General features: G+C 36.5%; 1 protein-coding gene and 1 long non-coding RNA gene across 2 annotated transcripts in view; one reads left to right on the top strand and one right to left on the bottom strand.

Annotated features, from left to right (window-relative positions):
- The window catches only part of LOC109839320 (U6 snRNA phosphodiesterase), a gene marked incomplete at its 5' end in the record, with an annotated part of 11,166 nt that extends 7,882 nt beyond the window's left edge, over positions 1–3,284 (top strand). Inside the window, 4 exons of the mRNA XM_020407748.1 lie at positions 739–988; positions 1,143–1,239; positions 2,455–2,520; positions 2,945–3,284. Of these exons, the coding sequence (XP_020263337.1) occupies positions 739–988; positions 1,143–1,239; positions 2,455–2,520; positions 2,945–3,142 (611 nt within the window). The remainder of the gene's footprint in view (positions 1–738; positions 989–1,142; positions 1,240–2,454; positions 2,521–2,944) is intronic.
- On the bottom strand, positions 17,491–22,456 carry LOC109839020. Its single transcript, XR_002246617.1, has 4 exons — positions 22,299–22,456; positions 19,991–20,090; positions 19,799–19,896; positions 17,491–17,581 (listed from the first exon to the last, which is right to left on the bottom strand). It is a non-coding gene; the product is annotated as an uncharacterized LOC109839020 (long non-coding RNA).

Here is a 23,330-nt window from a genome sequence, read left to right as displayed (position 1 = left end):
AATGTGCGAGTTGATCAACACCTAAAAACAATTAAGGAAAGCCTAAAATGGGGACTACACCGTAACATGACAAGTTTTTCTTTCTGATACTGGAGTAGTGAAATCTGTAATAATTCAGTCTATTGTATAGCTGATTAGCTATTACGTCTTGGTTGATAGGATGATCAATCTTGGTATAAATTAATCAAAGGTTGAATCAATTATGGCCGCATTTTTTTTCCTAATATTTAAAAACCAATGCTAACCAAAAACTCAAATTAAAAGTAGATCAAGATCGCTCAGGCTATCAAAATAGAAACCCTAGAAAGTGAAACTGATAACAAACACACTACACCCAGAGAGATGGAGGATGGGTGGTAATAAGGGATTGCTTTGAGTTCAAGTTTATCGGCATCTACTTGATCCAGGAAGCTTGAAATACATTTGTCTTTATAGAAGCAGCTAACTAACTGTATTTGCCGCTGTTAAATAACCATGGTGACTTTAGGTGTGCTATGCTTCTAGATTCCACATTTGAAATGTTTCTGCATCATTCGTTAATGTTTGCTCAACTGAATATTTGTTAAGGCTGGTGTTGAAGTTTTTGCTTATTCTTTTTTTAGGAATTTGTATTTGATTAAATTCCACACTTTCCAACTATTATTTCTCTATTTAACCAACAGATTTTTAGTACTAATTTATTGTTTCTATGTTTCTGAAGGTGGAACGTAATGTTCTCTTTTTTTTTTGTGTGCACAGTTCGTATACCATCTACAGCAAGAAAACTGCTTGCCAGTTATGTGAAAAAAGTTGCGTCTGCTGTATCTGGCCTGTATGTAGTTGATGTTGATTTTGCACTGAATGAATTGTGCAAAGATGATCAAAAGCTTGAACAAATGCTCCTAGGAAGAGAATTCCATATTAGTTTGGGTAGAACTGTTCCAATTCAGGCACATCAGATAAACTCCATTGTGGCAATGCTTCAACAAAAGTTCCAATCACAAAGGAGGTCTGCCAATATCTACTTTGGGATAGTTTATAAATGGCTTCCTTAACATTTCTAGTCTCCATTTTGATGCTTCCCATGTATTGCTAAGTTTCTCATATTGTTGTATGACTGTGACAGTTGGGTGAATAACTTATCTCTTTTCCCTTGATAGCAGATACCAGATAGATTTTAATAAATGGGATGTCTTTGTCAATGACGACCAAACACGTTCCTTCATCTCGCTGGAAGTTACTGGAGAAGGACTAGCAGAGGTACTGATGAACTCTAGTACTCTATCCCTTGCTTCTTTATGTGAACGTATAATGTGCAGAAATATCAATTTTCTAACTGTACTTGCATATAAACTCAAATCCTATGTGGTTGGACTTCTTGATTACATGTATAATTAGAAATTCGGTATTAGTTGAATGTGAATTTATACCTGATCTTGGTGGAGATCATACCTTAAGGGCTAAACATACAAACTTTATAAGCACATTTTTCTGGGAATACTCTTGCCTGAATATATGATTGTTGGATGAAGACCTGTTCAGGTTGTTTGATAGCAACAATTAAAGGAGAGATGGGAACCTCGGGTCACACAGAGAGAAATATACTGACTCAAGTGTCAACTAATTTCCATTAAATAAAACTTGTAAACTATTCAATATTTCCATTACATCATTTTTAACATGATGGTAAAGTTTGTCACTTGCTTACATAGAGGATTGATCTGTCACATTTGAACCATGAGAATGTTTTAAACTCAAAATTTATCATGTGATCATGGCTTTTCTTTTTTAGTTTTTACTCGTTGGAGCAGAAGAGAATATTTTATATTAGAAGCTTTGCCCTGGAAGCATTGTCATCGATTCACTTTTACTGTTACTTCATACAATGAAGTAGATGTCTGACTCAAGTTTTGAATTCTCTCTCCCACAGGTTTCCTATCTAAATGAGACTAAGAATTTGCTTATGAGCACATAATCAAGATGGCAATTTGCCAAAATTCTAAGCCAATAGTAATGCATTGTTGTGGTATATAAGGCTATAAGCCAAAATTTTGTTCAGTTTCGCTCGTTTAGATATAACGAATGAGCCTGAGCAATCTTTTCTCAAGATGATCCAAGCTTGAGCCTTGAGCTTCATGAACCATTTTACAATCCAACTTAGTACTTTATGAGGTATATACTTTATAAAAAGATTGAGACCTGTCCTTGTAATACTTTCGAAAAACTTGATTGCAACTTCAAAGGGCATATCTCAGTTGCTACTTACTATTCATGTTTTAGCTGACAGTCAATTTTTCTGGTGAGCATTGTTGGCTTTATAAAATCATAAATCACTTGGCCACAAGCTTCGTCTCATAGTACCTCTGTTCTCTCAACGCGTCAAAAGACTCAAAACTTTGGTTACTGTGGATGATGTTCCTCTCTATTTTGAAGCATCACCTTTTCCTACTAACTTGGTGGGAATGTTTCTTGCAGATAAGTAGGCAGATTCGGGTTGTCGATGAGATATATAGACTGCATGGTCTTCCAGAGTTTTATAAGGTCAGGTGTTAAACTTTAAGAAAAAGTTTTCATATCAACTTGTTCTGCTGTCACAAGACCATGAAAACCAGCCATGCCAACTGAATTTCATCACCTTAAGGAGATCAGCGCATGGTTATTTCTTGTAACGAGTCAATCATTTTTTCCCTCACATTTGCTGAATCGCCACTATAGTTTTATTTACTTCGAATGCTACTTTTCAATCACATATTCTCTTGATGCCTTCACTCACGGATATTAAACATTTATTCTTTCCTCAAGGTAACATGCTATGTCAAGGCTTCCCCTGAATGTTTCTTTCTCTTGTTTATATAGTTTTATTTCATCTATTACCATACTAACTACAATGAAGACAATGAAAAATGCAATTTTTTTTTTACCATTTTATTGTCAGAGAACTGAACTATGAAATTGAATGATGCAGAATCCACGTCCCCATATATCATTAGTATGGGCACCAGGGCATATCAGTGTCGGGCTCAAGAAGGTAGTTGCGGAGCTGGATAGAGTCCCCAATCGCCCAAGCACTTCCCGAAAGAATTTGTTTTCGTGCAGGTTTAGCGCGGTTGAATGTAGGATAGGAAAAAAGCTGTACAGCATATGTAAACTCCGTGATCAATAGATGAGGACCAATTTATGAACATGGCTTGAATATATTATCCTTTCTCCTCGCCTTGCAATTATACAGTTCATTTGTGAAGTGATGGTTTTACTGGTGGGTTTCTTTGATGTCACAGAGATTTTGTTCCTTTGATCTGATTTTTCACTTGAGGTATTTCTCATGTTTTTCTCTCGATGCCTACGTTTGATCAAGTGATTCATGATTTTTGATGCAACTAGGGTTGATATTGCAAGCTCATTTCCATGTTTTCTAGTTTTATCGTCATTAACCATTAATAATGTTATTACGAGCTGCACTTTTTCCAAAAGTTGATCAATCAAACCAGCTATAAACTGGATATTTGTATACACGAGGGTTCAACTTCAAACTTAGTATTTTGCCCTACGCGTTGTATAAAAAACTATAATGGAGGCAGCGTAATTTTAATGTTGATGCAGCCTGTGACGGGAAATCTCGGTTAATATTGATTGAAAATTAGGGAGTATTAATTAATTTATTGAATAATTCAAGATCTATGTTTGAACACATAAAATACAGAAATTTATCACTGAAATTTAAACACGAACTAAAAAAGACTTATGCCGTTAATTTTTACCAGGCTTCATGTTAGGGGCTGTTTGGTTGATTTCCTAGATTCCAAAAAAAAAAAAAAAAAAAAAAAAAAAAAAAGAAAAAAAGAAATAGATAAGGAAATCACTAAAACTTGTGTTCCACCCATTTCTTTAAAAAAAGTCCAAAAAAAAAAAAAAAAAAAGAAATAGATAAGGAAATCACTAAAACTTGTGTTCCACCCATTTCTTTAAAAAAAGTCATGAAATGAGTTTCCTTAAAATTGTGTCACATCCTCCAATAAGATGATGTCAACTTATCTTATGTCTTCTCTTTTCTTACTTTTAGGAGGTGAACCAAACAAAAGAAAAGAGCTTATTATAGGAAATATGTTTCCCATAATATATTTCCTTTTTTTTAACCAACCAAACAGCCCCTTAAAGAAAACAGCTTGCAGTAATCAAAATTTCAGATATATAAGATATATATTCCCTTAAAGAAAACAGCTTGCAGTAATCAAAATTTCAGATATATAAGATATATATTTATGGAGCACCTGGAAAGCCGCTTTTATGAAAATCACCCTCGGTTTTGCGACATAAGAAGTCATGATGCTCGCATGGGATGATAAATTACTGCAGCAACACGATCTTGGAGCTCTATCAGAAAAAATGCAAGCACGACATAATTCAATCATCCACTACTCAGCATAAAAAATATATAACTATAACCACATTATATAATGGTTAAAAAACTGAAATTTGGCGCAAAAAGTCATAGCCTGACGTGTGCAGGACTCGATCCTCATGCCTGCTGCATGATCACGGAAAGTTATATGGCACTGGCATTGTATGTGGTCTTTAATGTATTTCGAAAATATCTAATATATTTGATGAATCGAGCATTTCACCATCGAAAAAACGCGGAGGATTAACCTAGTTTTGCATTTTCCGCCTTACTGTCTTCGGCCAGAGTTCTCGGTGCAGTAAAAGAAAACTAGACGACAGCAACACCGACAATAAGCCAATAAACTGCAAACTAGGGGTGTGCAACGATCGGTTTGGTTCGGTTTTTACTAAGATTTGAACAACCGAACCGAACCGCCTATAATTCAAAACCGAAGCGAACCGTTACAAGTCGGCTCGGTTTGTTCGGTTCTAACTTCATCAAACTTCTTATCAAACAACAAACTGTGTTAAAGAAAAAAAAAGAAAACTTCTTATCAAACAACAAACTGTGTTAAAGAAAAAAAAAGATATCAACAAAGTAGGAGATTATGAAGCATTAAACACTGATATAATGATATTGTTTTCAACCCATAATGATTCAGTTCCTAATACATATGCAACATACTTAATGCCCAGAGTTCAAACTGTTAAAGATAAAACAAATGACGAGTGATGACCACTATAACATAACCAGCAAAATTGGAACATAATTTTTATCACAATCAAAAATGGAAAAGTCATATGAAAAACTTTATCACAATCCTTGCCTCTGAAGAGAACTTAAAATTTGGAACATAATTTTTATCAAGGGTCAAGCATTGAAGCATCATCCACTAACATAACCAGCAAAATTAAAGTTAAAGTTGAAAAGGAAAGGGAGGTTGAATATTACAGATGCTTTTCAAAGAATAACCGCAGTCAACATTGAATGAGAAGGAAGCTTGAAGAAGAGCAAAAGAACATCACATGACAAGAAAAAAGATCACTGAGATGTAGAAGAATGATTTTCAAATTATACCTCGGCATCGGCGACAGCGACGGGTGCGGGTGTCCCCCCCAAAGCCGGAGATAGATCCTGAGCCTGAGGAGATGTTATGGCCTCGGCCATGAAGACTGCGGAGCGCTAGCGGCTGAGGAGTGAGAGAGAGTGAGAGAGGCGGACAGAGAGTGAGGGAGAGGAAATGAGGAGCGGCGCGCGGCTGGGAGAGGAAATGAGTTTAGGGTTTGAGTCTTTGACTCTTTAGGGACAGGTCGGATAAGGTTTGAGATCAGAATGGGTAGTATTGCACTATATTCGGTCGGTTCGGGTTGAAAAGTTTTCAACCCGGTCCGAACCGCCCTACTCATAAAACCGATTTTTTCGGGTCGGTTCGATCGGTTTTTTCGGTTCGGACCGAACCATGCTCAGCCCTACTGCAAACACAAAAACACTTCCACGCTAAAACACAACCCGGTAATATGTATAAATTCTTCAAGTTAACTGTAATACGTCGACCTTTAATGGTGTTGGCATTTCTGTGAGGTTCTCTCGACTCTTTAACACTAGTTATTAATTGTTGGCATGTTATAAATTCACCTAAAAACTCCCGGAATTCCCTCTCAGCTTATTACAGTATACGAAAATGAACCAGAGGCGCTACTTGTGGATTTAGCTCACGCTGCAAGATGAAATGGGCACCAACAACAGACCTACCCTACAAAGTGTTTGACATTATGTAGCATTTTTATAATCCAGGAATGGGCCCAAGATTGTACTTTTGCGCTGATGATTTCGATTCGATCTCCTCTTTCTTTTGTGATTTACTAGATTCGATGCTACCAAGGTGGGCTTGGGTCGCTTATTCTGCTAGAAAGAAGACTACGGATGAGACTCCTGCCACGTGGGATTGACGAATCGTATCAGAATGCACTCGTGGATAATAATAACGTTTTAGAAATAAATTCGAGTCTTCTAATAAAACGTAAATAGCTACGACTTTGGTGACCTCTCGGTCAGCATAACACGAATCTTATGCCCCGTTTGGTACACTTGTGTTGGATATTAATTATTTTTTAATCAAAACATCACATGGGCTGCTGCCTAAAGTTAGTCAGATGTTGAAAAATGAAAAAGTGGCGGCCCCACCGAAGAAAAATTTAGACGCGGATCCCACATGTATAGTAAAATAATATTATTTTATTAGTGCATAGTGTTTTCCCGAACGCTATAAATAGACCTCAAATCTTTAAAGAAAATTCATTCTAAAAACAACAATCAATATATACAGATATATGTTTGAAAAATAGCTAGTAGTGCTCGTAGGAACATTGCCTGGACCGAGAAGGTCTTATAGACCGAGGAGATTGTTACCTTGACCGGTCTTATAGATCGAGGAGATTGTTGCCTTGACCGAGAGGTCCTATAGATCAAAGAGATCTTGACAGTACTGTGTTGGTGCATACCAAAGTACTGTACTGCTGTCCCTGGAAATAATTTAGCATTGGGATCCTTGCACCGGAGTAGGTTAAATATTGGTTTAAGCACAACATTTTACAAACGCACAGCAACTGAGTTGGATAATTTTAAAATTACTGCACTTCAACTTTCTTTCAGTTATTTGTTGCTTTATATCTGTATTATTCTAGATTTAACTACAGGTGCTAACAATCTTAAAGCAATATTCTGATCTACTATGGATTTTGCAAGGACCCTTGGAGTGGACTGTTTTAAATTAGAGAACTTTGACGAATCCAACTTCAACGCATGGCGTCAGAAAGTGATCTCCGGGATGCAACTCCTGAAAATCTACTATGTGGTTTCTGAGGAGAAACCCGACTCTGAAGAAGACTCTGAAACTGAAGCCTCTTGGGCTAGAGATGATCACTTCTGCAGGAGTTATATTCTTAACTGCCTAGCTGATCATCTAGCAGATGCTTACACCAACAAGCCATCTGCAAAGAAAATCTGGAATGCTCTGGAGGACCAGTACAAGGATGAGGAGAAACTGTCCAAATATCACCTCATCGACAAGTTTCTAGTTCGAAGATGACACTGAGGTTTTCCCTCAAGTTAAAGAGCTTGAAAAGCTTGTTATGAAGCTGAATGATGAAAAAATTAATCTTTGCCAAACCTTTATTTCTGGTGCAGTTGTCAACAAGCTTCCTCCATCTTGGGTGTCATTCTCCACTGGTATTCGGAGAAGGAAAAGACATGTGACTCTATCTGATCTGAAGAGGTTCATTCAGATCGAAGACGAGACTCGGACTCGCACGAAGACTGAGCTCATTGCTAAGCAGAAGGCGTCTGCTAACATGGTGACTGCTAATTCTGAGAAGGATAATAATTCATATTTTAATAATAAGACGAAATTCTTTAACAAAAGGAAGAACCAAAATCCAAAGAACCTGAACGTCAGAAGAAGGAGTTCAAGAAGAATAACAAATGCTTTAACTGTGGGAAGCAATGACATTTTGTCAAAGACTGCAAAACACCAAAGAAGGAAACAACGCACAATGCCAATCAAGTTGATGATTGTGTGGCTATACTCTTCTAGATAACAACTCCTAACAACATCTTTGGTTGGTGGTTAGATACAGGTGCTACTTGTCATGTCTGTTGCAACAGAGATCTATTCTCTTCTTATGTTGCTGCTAAAATGAACGTATCAATGACTGATCGTTTTGTGGTTCCTGTTCTTAGAATTGGGATTGTGGTGCTGACTCTCTCTTCAGGGAAGACTCCCACATTAAAAGATGTAAAATATGTTCTCTCAATTGTCAAAAACTTAGTCTCTAGAAGCCTGTTGTGTGATGCAAGCATGAGGCTGGATTTCTAAGGAGGAAAGATTGTGTTATCCTTCAAAAAAAAATATTTTGGTAATGCATATCATACTGATGGCATGTATAAAATTAGTACGAGTGCACCCAATCCCATTGTAAATGAAGTATCATCTTCTGCTTACTCCTTTGTGTTATGACACAATAGGCTGAGACATGTAAATTATAGAAAATTATCTAGCATGGAGAAATTAGGATTACTTTCAAAATGTGGGGGTAACAAACTTAAGAAGTTTGAAGTTTGCACGTAAGCAAAGTTGACAAGGAAGTCATTTTCAAGTGTCACGAGGAGCACCAACCTGTTGGATCTGATTCATTCAGATACTTGTGACTTGAATAGCTTCGTCACTTGTGATGGCAAGAAGTACTTCATCACCTTCATTGACGATCATTCTCGTTTCTGTCACGTTTACCTGCTAAAATCTAAAGATGAAACATTCAGCAAGTTTGTCGAGTTTCGTAGTCGAGTGGAGAAGCAGCTTGGGCTGTAGGTAAAAAGACTCAGGAGCGACAAAGGAGTGATAGGAAAAATCTGTAAGTGCACAGACTCGTTGTAGCTATCAAGGTCGATCCCACAGGGACTAGGGGTTAATTACCAAATTTCACGTTACTTGACTAGCTAAACTAATAAGTAAATTAGAAGAGATGAAAATTAAAAGAAATAAAATAAATAGCTAATCATGTGGAATTCAATATAATGAAGGGTCAGGATTGAGTTTTCACCACAACTTCGATGCTCAATAAAGAATTATTTCAGTTCTCGGTATTGGTTTAAACTAGAAAGGGTAAATTAGCCTAAATTAATCCAAAGCCTCTTTCAATGTCCAAAAATCATGCCTAATTAATCTTAATTAACCTACTTTCGTGAAATTAAGATTAAATTAAACTCATTAAGCTTTATGCTAATCCAAATCAAATCCTCAAGGAATCTAGCCTACTTTCATGGTTCGAGTTCTCTGCTTAATTTCTAGAGGTCTGGTATTAATCTTCACCTTTCAGTCCTTTAATTAATTACCATGATTGCTAATACGGCGATCAAGCGAATCAACAAAATTAAAACACAAGAAATTAAGTTTAAAGATTTAAACTTTCACCAAGAACCTATATTAATTCATCATCAATCACCAAAAAGTTGGGTTATTTCCCAATCCTAGACAAAAAATCTACTCACACATGATTGGGATAAGAGAATACATCAAATAATTATGCAAATCAATGATAAGAAGAAATAAATTAAAAAGAGGAAAGAATTAACATGTCTTTCAATTGAAATCTTCAAAATAAGAACTTGCAATCCAATATTATACAAGAAATTAGTGTCTTCCTTCAATACTTAAACTCTAAAATAGTTGCTAATTGACGGCTAAGAGAACATAACAAAAGATATCTAAACCCTAAACCAAAATATCTATTTATATGTCCCCAAAAAAAATTTGGAAAAAGATAAGGTCCGTGTCACGGGTGTGATATGCACCACACCAGGGTGTGGTGGAATCTATCATGCTCATTTTGTGCTTGTTTGTACAGTCTTTGGTATTTTGGCTATAATTTTTTCGTCCGACCTCGGAATGAGGTGATTCAAGTTGCATTGGAAAGCTTTCGAAGAGATATACAACTCTTGTCTGTGAGCTTTTCTGGATTCAAATTGCATCATGGTCGAAATTTTAGTTCTTCATTCTCGTGCATCCATTTTCTTCTCGAACCATGCATCTGAAGTCCGGTTGTTGCTTCAAACTCTTGTTTAACTTCCAACAATCATCGAATCTTTTAATCTTTAGCCAATAACTGCATATAAGAACACAAACCACAGCAGTATCCTCGATCTAAACACAAAATATGCATCAAACACTCATAAATCATACTTGAAACACATTAAGATAATGCATATTTTACGTGTTTATCAACTCCCCCAAGCTTAGAATTTTGCTTGTCCTCAAGCAAATAAACAAAAAAATTAAGAGGAGTGGAAGCCAAATAGAGTAGAGATTACCCCTCATTAATTCTTTAACCAATATCAAACATATCATAAGACAAATACGTTTCATTGGGACTTAACAAAGTAATTTCCAAACTCTCAACGAAATCACATTTCAAATTTTACTTACTATCACAAGCGTAACAAGTCAAGGATAGCCATCCTATCCAATTCTCAAGTCAAAGTAGGAAAAAGAAATTAATGTAGCTAGATTCAATCCAGAAGTAGTAAAATTGAGACTTTCAGGTAGTTAAATTGGTAGACCCTCACTTTAGGGTATGTGGACTCTCAATCTCTCATGTGTTTAAGGATAAGATTGTGTTGCTCAAAATTCTCCCGAATGGATGTATTCAATCCATAGGCTTGCATCTCATCTCAATTCTCCGTCACTTTGAAAACTAAGGGATACAACAAAATCATGAGGTCTTTTATTTGGTTGTAATGGGGCTAGGGTCAAAAGATAGGATATATATTTGGATTATAGTTGAAAGCCTATCACTAGTGGAGCGATAATTGAAAAAGATTAGATCTCAAAGTAAGATCAATGACATCCAAACAAACTCTATCATCTATCAAAGAACTTCTTCCAACTATTCCTTTTAGTACGCCATAATGAATTCTTTTGACACCAATAATTACATACACCATAAAGAGGACACTTTATTTATCTCTTTTTTTTTAGAAAGAATTATGAAAAGGAAGCAAACATCTACTTTCACACCCCCAAGCTTACACCTCATTACTCACATAACCCATTATATCATAAATTGTGCTCCACTAGCTTAGGCATTGGGTAAGGAATACAATCGGGTTTTGAAGGTTACATATGTGGGTTAAATCAACAAAAATTAGGCTAATAGGCTCAAAGGGTCTAATCAAAGGGAACAATAGTGCATGGTAGGCTGTTTGGCAAAAGTGAACTATAAACAAAAATGTGCCTCAATCACCTTTTATGCATACAAAAGTTATATGTGGCCTTGAAGAGATTCGATGCAAGTTCTAGTATCCCACACCATTGGAGAATATCACACAAGAAAAGAAAAATAATAATTGGATATGTAATACATCCAATTTAAGGCTCAAGATCTCACCGGTTTTATTTGTCTACCAAATTTAATTTCCCTCTTGTCTCAATAGAGTAATACGGTTTTATTTGTCTACCAAATTTAATTTCCCTCTTGTCTCAATAGAGTAATAGTTATGATGCTAGCCACATAAATGCTAAATCCTATAAGACAAGAGTCCCTCTTGTCTCAATAGAGTAATAGTTATGATGCTAGCCACATAAATGCTAAATCCTATAAGACAAGATAACATTCAAGTGTGGTTCTTCCATATTATTAACTTGTAATCAAAAGCCTTTGAGAATCAGTTGAAAGGTGGTTTAAAAAGTTGTCTAGTCCCGACTAATAAGCATCTATCTAGTTCAATGATTTATAAAGGTTAAAGATTCATGTCATCATCAGGAGATCATTTCCCTATTTCTTTTTTTTTTGAATTAAAAACAAAGCAAAGAAAAACGAAAATAAAAGCAAAGAAAAATGAAAAAAAGGCAATAATGGTTAGTCAATCAATACATAAACAACACACACCCCAAGCTTAAGATCTACATTGTCCCCAATGTCGTATGATGTAAATGAGTGCAAGGGTGCAGGGGACATACTAACTCACTGGTCAGAAGAAGGTGTAGCGGAGGCATCCTGGCGGAGCTGCCACTCATGAATAGACTGCATCATGCGGTGCATAGAGTGCAGGAGTTGTCCTTGACATTGTTGTCCTTGCTGATTGACACCTACAATGAGAGTGTATGCCTCATCTATTGTTTTGTTCATCAAAGCTCCTCCTGCAGCAGCATCAACAGTCATCCGAGTGTTGTAAGTGAGCCCGTTGTAGAAGATGTGAACAATTAACCACTTCTCCAGTCCATGGTGAGGGCACATCCTCAATAATTCCTTATAGCATTCCCAAGCTTCATAGAGTGACTCTCCTTCCTTCTGTACAAACCTTGTGATCTGGTTCCTCATCTGTGTTGTTTTACTTGGGGAAAAATACTTTACAAGAAACATTCTGGATAACTAATCCTAAGTGGTGATGGACCCAGCGGGCAATGAGTGCAACCAAGCCCTAGCATTGTCCTTTAAAGAGAACAGAAAAAGTCTGAGTCGAATAGCATCATTAGTCACTCCATTAAGCTTCAAAGTGTCGCAATACTCCAAGAAATCGACAGGTGGAGATTCGGGTCTTCAGTAGCACCTCCTCCAAACTGATTTTGCTGAGAGCAGTGATGGTTTTAGCTCAAAATTATTAGCTTCAACAGTGGGCCTTGTAATACTTGAATGCGTGCCTTGAGCATTTGGGGCAGCGAAATCCTTAAGAAGCTAATTCTGATCACCCATCGTAGCTTGTTCTGTGTTCCTTTGCTCCCTTATATAACTTCTTATCTCTGCAAGAGTCACCAATAGTTCAGGATTGTTTTCGTTGTGTGCTTCTATTTGATGCCCTTGCATAAAAGAAAGCGAGTAGCGAAGAGAATATAAAAAAAATCTAGTCTAGCTTAATAACGTAAGCACTTAATATTAACATCGTAGTCCTCGGCAACGGCGCCAAAAACTTGATAGGAAAAATCTGCAAGTGCACAGACTCGTTGTAGCTATCAAGGTCGATCCCACAGGGACTAGGGGTTAATTACCAAATTTTACGTTATTTGACTAGCTAAACTAATGAGTAAATTAGAAGAGATAAGAATTAAAAGAAATAAAATAAATAGCTAATCAGGTGGAATTCAATATAATGAAGGACCAGGATTGAGTTTTCACCACAACTTCGATGCTCAATGAAGAATTATTTCAGTTCTCAGTATTGGTTTAAACTAGAAATGGTGAATTAGCCTAAATTAATCTAAAGCCTCCTTCAAGGTCTAAAGATCGTGCCTAATTAATCTTAATCAAACTACTTTTATGGAATCAAGATTAAATTAAACCCATTAAGCTTTATGCTAATCCAAATCAAATCCTCAAGCAATCTAGACTACTTTCGTGATTCGAGTTCCCAGCTTAATATCTAGAGGTTCGGTATTAATCTCCACCTTTAAGTCCTTCAATTAATTACCTATGATTGCTAATGATCAAGCGAATCAACAAAATTAAAACACAAGAAATTAATTTTAAATATTTAAACTTTCACCAAGAACCTATATTAATTCATCATCAATCACCAAAAAGTTGGGTTCTTTCCCAATCCTAGGCAAAGAATCTACTCACACATGATTGGGATAAGAGAATACATCAAATAATTATGCAAATCAATGATAAGAAGAAATAAATTAAAGAGAGAAAAAAATTAACATGTCTTTTAATTGAAATCTTCAAAATAAGAACTTGTAATCCAATATTGTACAAGAAATTAATGTCTTGCTTCAATACTTGAACTCTAAAATAATTGCTAATTGACAGCTAAGAGAACATAACAAAAGATATCTAAACTCTAAGCCAAAATATCTATTTATATGTCCCCAAAAAATCTGAAAAAAAGATAAGGCCTGTGCCACGGGTGTGGTGGAATCTGTCTTGCTCATTTTGTGCTTGTTTGCACAGTCTTTGGTATTTTGGCTATAACTTTTTCGTCCGACCTCAGAATGAGGTGATTCAAATTGCATTGGAAAGCTGTCGAAGAGATCTACAACTTTTTTCTTTGAGCTTTTCTGGATTCAAATTGCATCATGGTCTAAATTCTAGTTCTTCATGCTCGTGCATCCATTTTCTTCTTGAACCATGCATCCTAAGTCCGGTTGTTGCTTCAAACTCTTGTTTAACTCCCAACGATCATCGAATCTTTTAATCTTGAGCCAATAACTACATATAAGAACACAAACCACTGCAGTATCCTCGATCTAAACACAAAATATGCATCAAACACCTATAAATCATACTTGAAACACTAAGATAATGCATATTTTATGTGTTTATCAAGGAGGAGAGTACTGATCTAAGGAGTCGGAAGCATACTTCGTATGAAATCATTGCTGAAACTATTGCTCTGTATTCTTCGCAATCTAATGGGATTGCAGAAAGGAAGAATCGCACATTGACCGAGATGGTGAATTCGATGCTAATCACATCTGGTTTACCTACCTGCTATTGAGGAGAGGCTTTATTGATGACAAACTGGATTCTGAACAAAATACCCTATTCCAAAATTAATAATACTCCTCATCAGTTATGGTTAGGATAGCCAGATTTTTTGGATAATCTCAAAGTGTGGGGGTGTCTCGCATATGTTCGAGTTCCAGATTTCAAAAGGCCTAAGCTCGGACCAAAGGTACAAATGTGTATTTCTTGGCTTTGCTGGAGATAGCAATGCGTGCAGGTTCCTGAACCTTGGAACCAACTCCATCATTGAAGCTTGGGATGTAGAATTTTTTAAGGATAAGTTTATCAAAGATAAATGCTTATTGCTCAAAGATATAGCAGAGAATGCTAGTACGTCAGATGCACAAGAGGAGCCAGTTTCACAAGAAACCGAAAGTGTCAATGATGGAGTTACCGAACCATCTTCCAAGCGCGTTAGGAGATAGAAAGATTTTGGAGATGGCTTCATCATCTATAATATGGAAGGAGATCCACAAACTTGCCAAGAATCAATGCAGTCAACAGATGTTTTTCTGTGAAAAGAAGTTATAGATAATGGGATGGATTCATTGATCCAAAATTACACTTGGGAGCTGGTGGATGTACCTGAAGGTACAAGGCCTATCAGTTGCAAGTGAAACTTCAAGAAGAAGCTTCATCCTGATGGTACTATTAAAAAATACAAAGAAAGACTGACGACGAAAGGATTCTCTTAGAAAGAATGTATAGATTTCTTTGATATCTATGCACTAATTTGCAGGATCACTACTATTAGAGTGCTTATCGCATGAGCGGCGATTAAAAGGTTCATCATACATCAGATGGATGTGAAGACTATCTTTCTTAATGGAGATCTCGAAGAAGAGATCTACATGGAGAAACCAGAATGACTTGATGCTCCAACTGGTAAAGTTTGTAAACTTGTTAAGTCTCTATATGGACTTAAGCAGGCACCAAAACTCTGACATGAGAAGTTCGATGGGGTTGTTCGCAACAATGGGTATCAAGTCAGTGAATCTGACAAGTGCCTATACATCAAGGTCGCTGAAGGAAAGATGGTGGTCATTTGCCTCTATGTATTATTCTAGTTGTTGGAATGACTTGACTACAGGCATCAAAAACTTGAACTGAGTCCAGCGAGAATGGAATGAAGCAAGTAATGAAATAGAATAAACATGAGAATAGAATGCCCATTCTCATTCTCATGTTTGGGTACCATAAGGGAATGAAGCGGGGAAAAAAATTCGGTTGGACGTCAATATCGTTGACATTGGTCGTCATTGCTAGTGACAGCTATCACCACCGAGACAAGAAATTTGCATTAGTGACGTTGCCAGTAGTGGCTGACTTCGCTGCTGCTGTAAATTTGGAATGTCAAAGTTTCATTTTATTGATTTGTTATCACTAAAGCGAGAATCATGATTCCTAACTTTTCTCTCAGAATGCTCATTCTCACAAAATGCTCTAGTGTTCGGTACACAGGTAGCGGAAGTGAGAACAGACATTCCATTCCAACCTATTCCCGCTTACCACATGAGCCATTACTGGCTGTCAACAGGAGAGCAAAGCCACAGTAGCATTGTTTTAATTAATGAGAGACTCCCTTCTTAAGGTTTGGAGAAAGAGAAAATCCTATCATCTTTCTTTCCTTCTACATTTCCCCCCAAGACTAGGAGGATTTGGAGGACACAGCCAGGTATTCAGTGTTAAAAGCAGTCATGTCATAATTTTCTTAGCCAGGATACTGCTGTCAGTTAAAGAGTGTCAGATGTAAAGTCGTCAACCAGTCATAAATCTTTCACGAAGCCTTGTTCTGTTATAGCCTACTTTGATGGGAAAGGCTTAGGTGGTGATCATAATCATGAGTCATGACATTGACCAGACAACCAGGCAATTAAAACAGGGCTTGTTTGCCGTTAAATACCTTATATTTTACCAAAGTTTGCACTGATATACCCTCACCTGTATCCGAGTATCCGACTGCACTTAAACAAATTGATGATGGGTTTAAAACATATAAGTTCATGAGTAGATGCATCATATTTATAGTTTTAAATGTTTCATATCTGAGGTATTGTTCTCTTTCAACGATGTTCGCTCATGCTATATATATTTAAAATTTTAGGACTTTTAAGTACAGGCATATGCATGTACAATTTTCTTGTTTGATGTATCCGTCTCCAGATGTCCCATATTCTTGCAACATATTGTGTCATATCCATCCCGATGAACCTAGAATATTATTCACTCATCCTTACTCAGATAATATCCTGGATTGGTGGTATATTTTAGTGATGAATCGTCAACTCCAAAATGTTGTAAAGAATTGTATCTGAGAATTCAATTTTTAGAGGAATGTTTACAGATTCATGCTAGAAGCGATGGAAAGAAGGGTGGTCATTTGTTTCCTAGGAAACCCCCGTCACTGGTTCTGCACTGCAGGAGTATTGTATTGATGAAGATTTCCTAGTTGAACATCGAACACTACTTTAAGAGCCAGTCTTTTAGTGTTATTTATATGGCATCCATGAAACAAATATGCTATGTGAAACCAAGCTTAACAAATTTATACTTTTGCTGGGGCTCCGAGCACGAATTCTAACCAAATCCCCAACCATCGGGGTGGTCAAGCAGAAATAGAACTTGAAGAAGCAGGGCTCAATATCATAATTCAGAAGAACCTGCCCTTTCAACATTATAATCCACAGGAAACTGTCCTAAAAATCATAACCTAAATCATATGCAATAAGCAAAATGCAATGATAAAAATAATAGAAGAAACAAGTTTCATTGTGTATACCTTGGGCAAGATTAGATCTGACCCACAGCAAGCAAAATCGCAAAACATATTGGAGAGAGTTTAAAGGAACAAATCATACCTCAGCATGTTTTACATTTGGAAGTATGTGGCGATTCGCTAAGATGTACCACAAAGAATCTCCAGCTCGTGGAAGAACATAGAGGGCCAATTCAGATCTTCTAGCCTTTTTTTTCCAGAAGTACAGAAAGAGCAGATATCCCGCCAGCAGCCCAATACAAAGATTTGTGATCTTTAGCTGCCACCTTTCGATGTAAACATAGAGGACCACCGAAACTAACATCAGAAACAATAGGTATTATGTAACGAATCGACTCAGATAGGAAATAATACCTGAAATATTCCAGCAAAAGCAGACAAAAACATTGTTGAGCAAACCGCACCGAGAACGGAACACCAAGAAGTACGAGTAGGAGATTCCAATAACTGGATATATGTATTAAATACACAAGGTAGCTGGTTTAGTATGTTGGACAGTTATGAAACATGTGCCAAAAAGACTGCAGCAGAAATGAGAATGTTTTAAGAAATGTGTGGACATACACTGAAAATAGGATAAGAAATGAGCACACTCATAGGAAGCTAGATCTTGTGGTTATTGAGAATAAAATGTGAGATACTCTATTAAGATGGTTAAATCATGTACACCAGAGGCCGCTGGTGCACTTCAGAAACCGTAAAATAAGCAACACAACATGTATGAATACACTGGTATCTGATTCTACTTCTCTGGAAGGTATGTTCTGCTAAGGGCCAACTTAACTTTGCTTCTCCGCAACTCAGCATCTAGACCTTGTCACCTCAGAAATCCCCTGAACAAGATAGTACAGACTGTCTCAGCCTAATCAGTGTGTTCTACAGAAGACATTGATGATTTTCGGAAGCCTTGAGCTTTGCACTAAATGATTTCTCATGGTATCTTTGATGACAAATTTTTTTGTTTCCTCTCACGAGCATAAAGAATTAACTTATGCTCACAATTAAACTTAGATTAGAAAAGACACAGTGTGCACAGAAGGATAAGACCCAGAATGCCGAAACTAAATTAGAAAACTGCATTGTGCGTCAATCGAAAATTTTATTTCTTATAATACAAACTACCCAAACACCAGTCATGTAAATCAACGGGGGACAACATATCAGATATTCAATGAGCTTTTACCATAACCAGACATGTGTCAAAACGATGCTGATTGGAGCTGAAAGAGGATTCATACTTTTCACCCAAAAGTCATTTATCCTAATGTCAGTTCAGTGACATGTCTTGCTTATAATCCCCTAAAACAGCTCTAGATGTACTCCTTTCTTTAAACATCAAAACAACAATTTCCCTTTTCAATGAATAGTGTATATGTCAATCGTAAATGTATAGAGATAAAATCAATTTTTTTTAGGTTAGAATCACATTAAATTAAAAAAAAAAGTCTTCCAATGTAGGAATGCAACACCATGCTAAGAGAAAATATAAAACAAGCGTAAAGGCAGCAAATTACAGAAAAGTAAGGAGTAAATGGAAAGAAACAGCATCAGAGACTCTAGTTCCCACTTTCACACAACCTAATAAAATAGAGCAGTTAACCAAACAAGCGAAAACAATATCCCACCAATAAAAAGAAAAACGAGAAGTAAGAATGATCTATCGTTTTGTGGGAGTCAACAGAAGAACGGCTACTATTCTATGTCATCTACTACTCTATATCAACTCTTTTGCAGCCAAATGCGTTTACATTTGGTCTGTACACTGCAGAGCCATTATAGGCATATTTTCCCCTGAAAAGTTGTGAAAAGGTTTTGTTTCCCTTCTCAAATAGAGGTACCAACAATCATTGAGAAAGATAGTGTGAAAATTGACCGCAGCGAGTAACTTCAAACATGATCTTCTTTTTGTCTATAAATAATTAATATACATAAGTTGTAAGAACCTATTTGCTTCCAACTTTTATAGAATCCCCAAGGCCTTAACCAACGAGACTATATTGGAAGTATATTACCTTTTTCTTTTAAGGAATGCGTACTTTCAATGAGATCCACATGGGAAACCAGAAGGCTTCATGAGATGTATATATTATCGCCTTTATCATTAAATGGAATATGTAGTTTCAAGGGAATCCAAATAATCTGTCACGTTTAAACTACAGCCTGGCAACATAATACCAAATATGAGTGGCTAAATTGCCAACGCCCTCTAGTAAATGAAAGTTTGCTGATTTCTAGAGAAGTGGGTTTAGCAGCATGAATTTTGATTACTAGGGCCTATGCCCTCTTGGGGCAAGCATACCAAATCCACCATAAAATTATAAATAAAAAAGGTAAGTGGACCTGACCCCTTGAATAATGACTATACCAGCTATTCTGATATTTATATTTGGTATTTATTAAATTGTAGAAAGCGGATTTTTTCCAGGCACAAAATCAGAGAAAGTCGTCACTGTCGATGGCAAAAAGTCAGAGAAAGTGATGCTGAACAGTGAAAATGAACAAAATATACTTTCTTGAAAGGGAAAATCTAACAAAAAGGTTGAGAACATAAGTATACATACTCGGAGTAAACCGGATCTTACAAATAAAACATTTATGACCATCCATTATATTATTTGCAACAATGTCAATGGTCATAAATGCAAAGGCTAGAAATTTAGCAACCTGAGCACATGCCAAGGAAAAGAGTAAAGAATCTCCATGCCTCCAATGGCTTCCCGAAGATGAAACTTATTCTTTGCCTTTGCAGAATTATATGCACACTGCAATGATATAAATAACGATAATTACTACTTGAAGAGCAAAAGGACAAATTATCACAATCATACTTAGCCATAAATAAAAAGATTTCCAGACCTGACCAAGCCTAGTTAACACATGTAAAGCAAGAGTGCGTCTTTGACTTGAATCATCTAAGGACAATATAGACAAGCCTGCAACTGAACCTGCTAAAATGCTGCTCCATCAAAACCTTCAATTAAGTCATGGATGTGGGAATAAAACAAATATTAATAATAAGTTAAGATTACACTGCATGAATCAGAAGTTAAGACAAGTCAATTTTTACTACATGCAGAGGCGTGAAGAGAAAGGCAGGCAGGAGGGGAAGGAGAGAGGGAGGGAGGGAGGGAGGGAGAGACAAGGAAGGAAAAAGATGGAATTTTCATGAAGCAAACAATCAGACAAAGTAATACAGTTGAACATCCAATGGTCTATGAACTTGCGCATTTAATGGCGCCCCTTTCTTCCGCGACTTTCTTAAAAGACATCTCAAAACATGATAAGATCTAGTAAAACCACCAAAAAATAACCCAACACGGCATGCTTCTTCTCTTACTATCAAATCCCTCTCCGAAAAAGTTGCTGTAAATTAAGGAATGATAAAAACATAGAAAAGGAGTAAATAAACTATTTCAGTCCTTTCTGTGGTCAGTGGAGTTCATAATGTTTTTAATGCAATTATGGTTCTACAATAAATGACATTGGATTTATCAAAATAAGTGAGAATACCAGGAAAAAGTGTTTAAACATGCATTACCATAAGATACTTACACAACATAGATTAGACTGCAAGCTGTGGTTCCTTTAACTTTCGAAACTAGTAGACATTTGTGCAGGAAAATGCATGAAATACTAAAATAAATTCAAAACCAGCTTGCTGGATGGGTAACTTGCACAGGGATGCAATTACATATGCATTAATTTGCTCGACTGACAGAAGTGTACATGAAAAGAAAGGGTGTGATTTAATCATCCATTACAAGGTTGGTTGTTCTAGTGTGTTTTGTTACATGAATTCTATAAAAATCTTCACAGGGGTCACGCATTGACAACAAGAGCCAAGTTCTGCATGGCTAGTCATTCAAATTCTAGATATGGAAGACACAAACAATGTTCAGTATACACTCATTTCTTCAATTTACGAACCAATTTTCTGTACCATTACAGAGGAGAAACTATTTAGTTGTTCAATTAGAAATATTGCATAACCCACTTCACACTTGGTTAATGCTCAATTGGAAAAGTTCTCTTCTAGATATCAAATTTATTGTTGTGGAAACAATCACAAATCATAGAAATAGAGAATGCTATTCAAAATTTGTGATGACTGCAAATTTGTTATGATTTTGAAAATCACAATCACCATTTTGTAAGATTTGATTTCAAATCCACACATATGCACATATAACATTGTTTTCAATATCGGTCAATATATCATATTGTAAGGCTTTCTGCAAAACAATATAATTTCAATATTGTTTCTTGTTTTTGGCATGCCGAAATATTTTGGACGATTTGCCCTTATGTATTTTTCAAATTTTCCGGGTTTTCGGGATAGTGAACACATATTAATAAGGGTAGTTTAGACCTTTTAACCAAAATGTAAACGCTTTCAGAAACATTTGCAATAGTTCGTGCGTTTTTTTAAAAGATACAAAGTTCATGATATTTTTTTAATAAAAGAAGTTTAAAGTATTTGAAAACCCTCCTAAAAATCCAAATAAGTTCTGTGAAATTTACCTAGTAACATTATCTGATATCAAATACGGTAACTATTATAAAACTTTTCATAATTTGGTCATTTATTAGGAAACCCCCTAGCATTATCTTTTTATTAAATAGCCATTTTTTTCAAAAAAAATATTGTTAAAATTCCTTTGAAACAACATGCACAAGCCACATACATGTTTTTTCCCTCTCAAATATCCCTAAATAACCCTCTTCTTCTTCCTCAAAGTATTACAAACCCGCCGTCTCCTTTCTTCACATCAAACCAAAGAGAAGACCACCTACTACCGCAGCACTCTGAACTGAGCAAAGTTCAAGTCTTTTCTAACCCCTTGATGCGGGTTTCTTTGGTGCAATTTTAAAGTTTGTTGTGATGTATAGTGGAGAAATTGGTTGTTGGCTGGTCTTTTTTAAGTTACTCTCGTGCTTTGCTTCGTTAACATAGAAGTTTTCAATTGCGTCGAAGGATATTATTGGTTTTTGTTCTCAAAGAAAAGATCTTTTCTTTGTCATGCGCAACACAACTTGATGGGTCTGGGTTTTTTTTAATAATAATTGCCCTGCTAAATATGACAACTTCAATGATACAATACTATAATTTATTTTCAATTGATTGATATAATATAGAATTGACGACGAGAATCGAAACGCTGACCTTGAGATCGAGGATGGACGAGTAAGACCCACGCTTGGCGAGCTTGAAAGCTCAAACTAGTAGGATCCCGGTCCCTACCCTAACCCCATAGGAGAGGAGGAAGTTCTGGCATAGGTTTCCAATGGCGCGGGCGATGCAGGAGTCGCCGTCGTGGTCGCAGGCAGCTCCGCCGCGTCGTCAGAGGTGGAGGAGGAGGAGAGGAGAGACATTATGAAAAAAAAAATGGAACTTTTAGGGATTTTGTTCATTCGATTTGGAGGGAACGAAATCTAGGGGTTTGCCCTGTGCGTTTCGTTAGAGGAGAGCCTTTCTATTTTCTGAAAATTTCAACGGTTCCCTTGAGCGCATGGGCGGCAAATTAGGGTGTGCATTTATAGGCTTAACTAGTTTCAGGCCCGTGCGATGCACGGATTTGTTTAATATACAAAGAGCTTTGCTACAGGGACCCAAAATATGGGACCAATAGAGGGGACAAGTGAGGTGTCCCCCTCCTATTGGATAATGAGTTAGCTATCATTAATGATAGCCAACTCATTATCCAATAGGAGGGGGACACCTCACTTGTCCCCTCTATTGGTCCTATATTTTGGGTCCTTAAAGAATTTTTCATATACAAAAATTGATGTAGCAAAAGAATACAAACAGTTCAAACAGTTTACAAAGCGTTCAAACAGTTTATGAAGTATCTTGTTTGGAAAATTGAAAAGGCAGGGAGAGTTAGTTCAAATCTCAAGGAGAACTTTTTATTTTTTTTATTTTTTATTTCAAATTTAATATGGAGAACTTTTGTAGAAACTTGACAAGTGTCACTTGTAAGAAGATAGCAATTGATATGTTTGTCAAGTGTTGTTTAAAATGGTATGAGCCATTTTTGCCAAGTGGCATTTTTGCCAAGTGGCGAATTGAAGGGTAACAACTTTTAGTAATAGTATATAGATTGCGCATAAGTACTGTATAGTTTCTCCTACTTTGCACTGTTCGCGGGGAAATTCGTTGCTTTCTTTGTTATTGATTCCATTGTCATCTTGAGTT

This window comes from Asparagus officinalis, chromosome 4, assembly GCF_001876935.1.
Source record: "Asparagus officinalis chromosome 4, Aspof.V1, whole genome shotgun sequence".
NCBI classification, from domain to species: domain Eukaryota; kingdom Viridiplantae; phylum Streptophyta; class Magnoliopsida; order Asparagales; family Asparagaceae; genus Asparagus; species Asparagus officinalis.
This window is presented reverse-complemented; position numbering and strand designations above follow the sequence as displayed.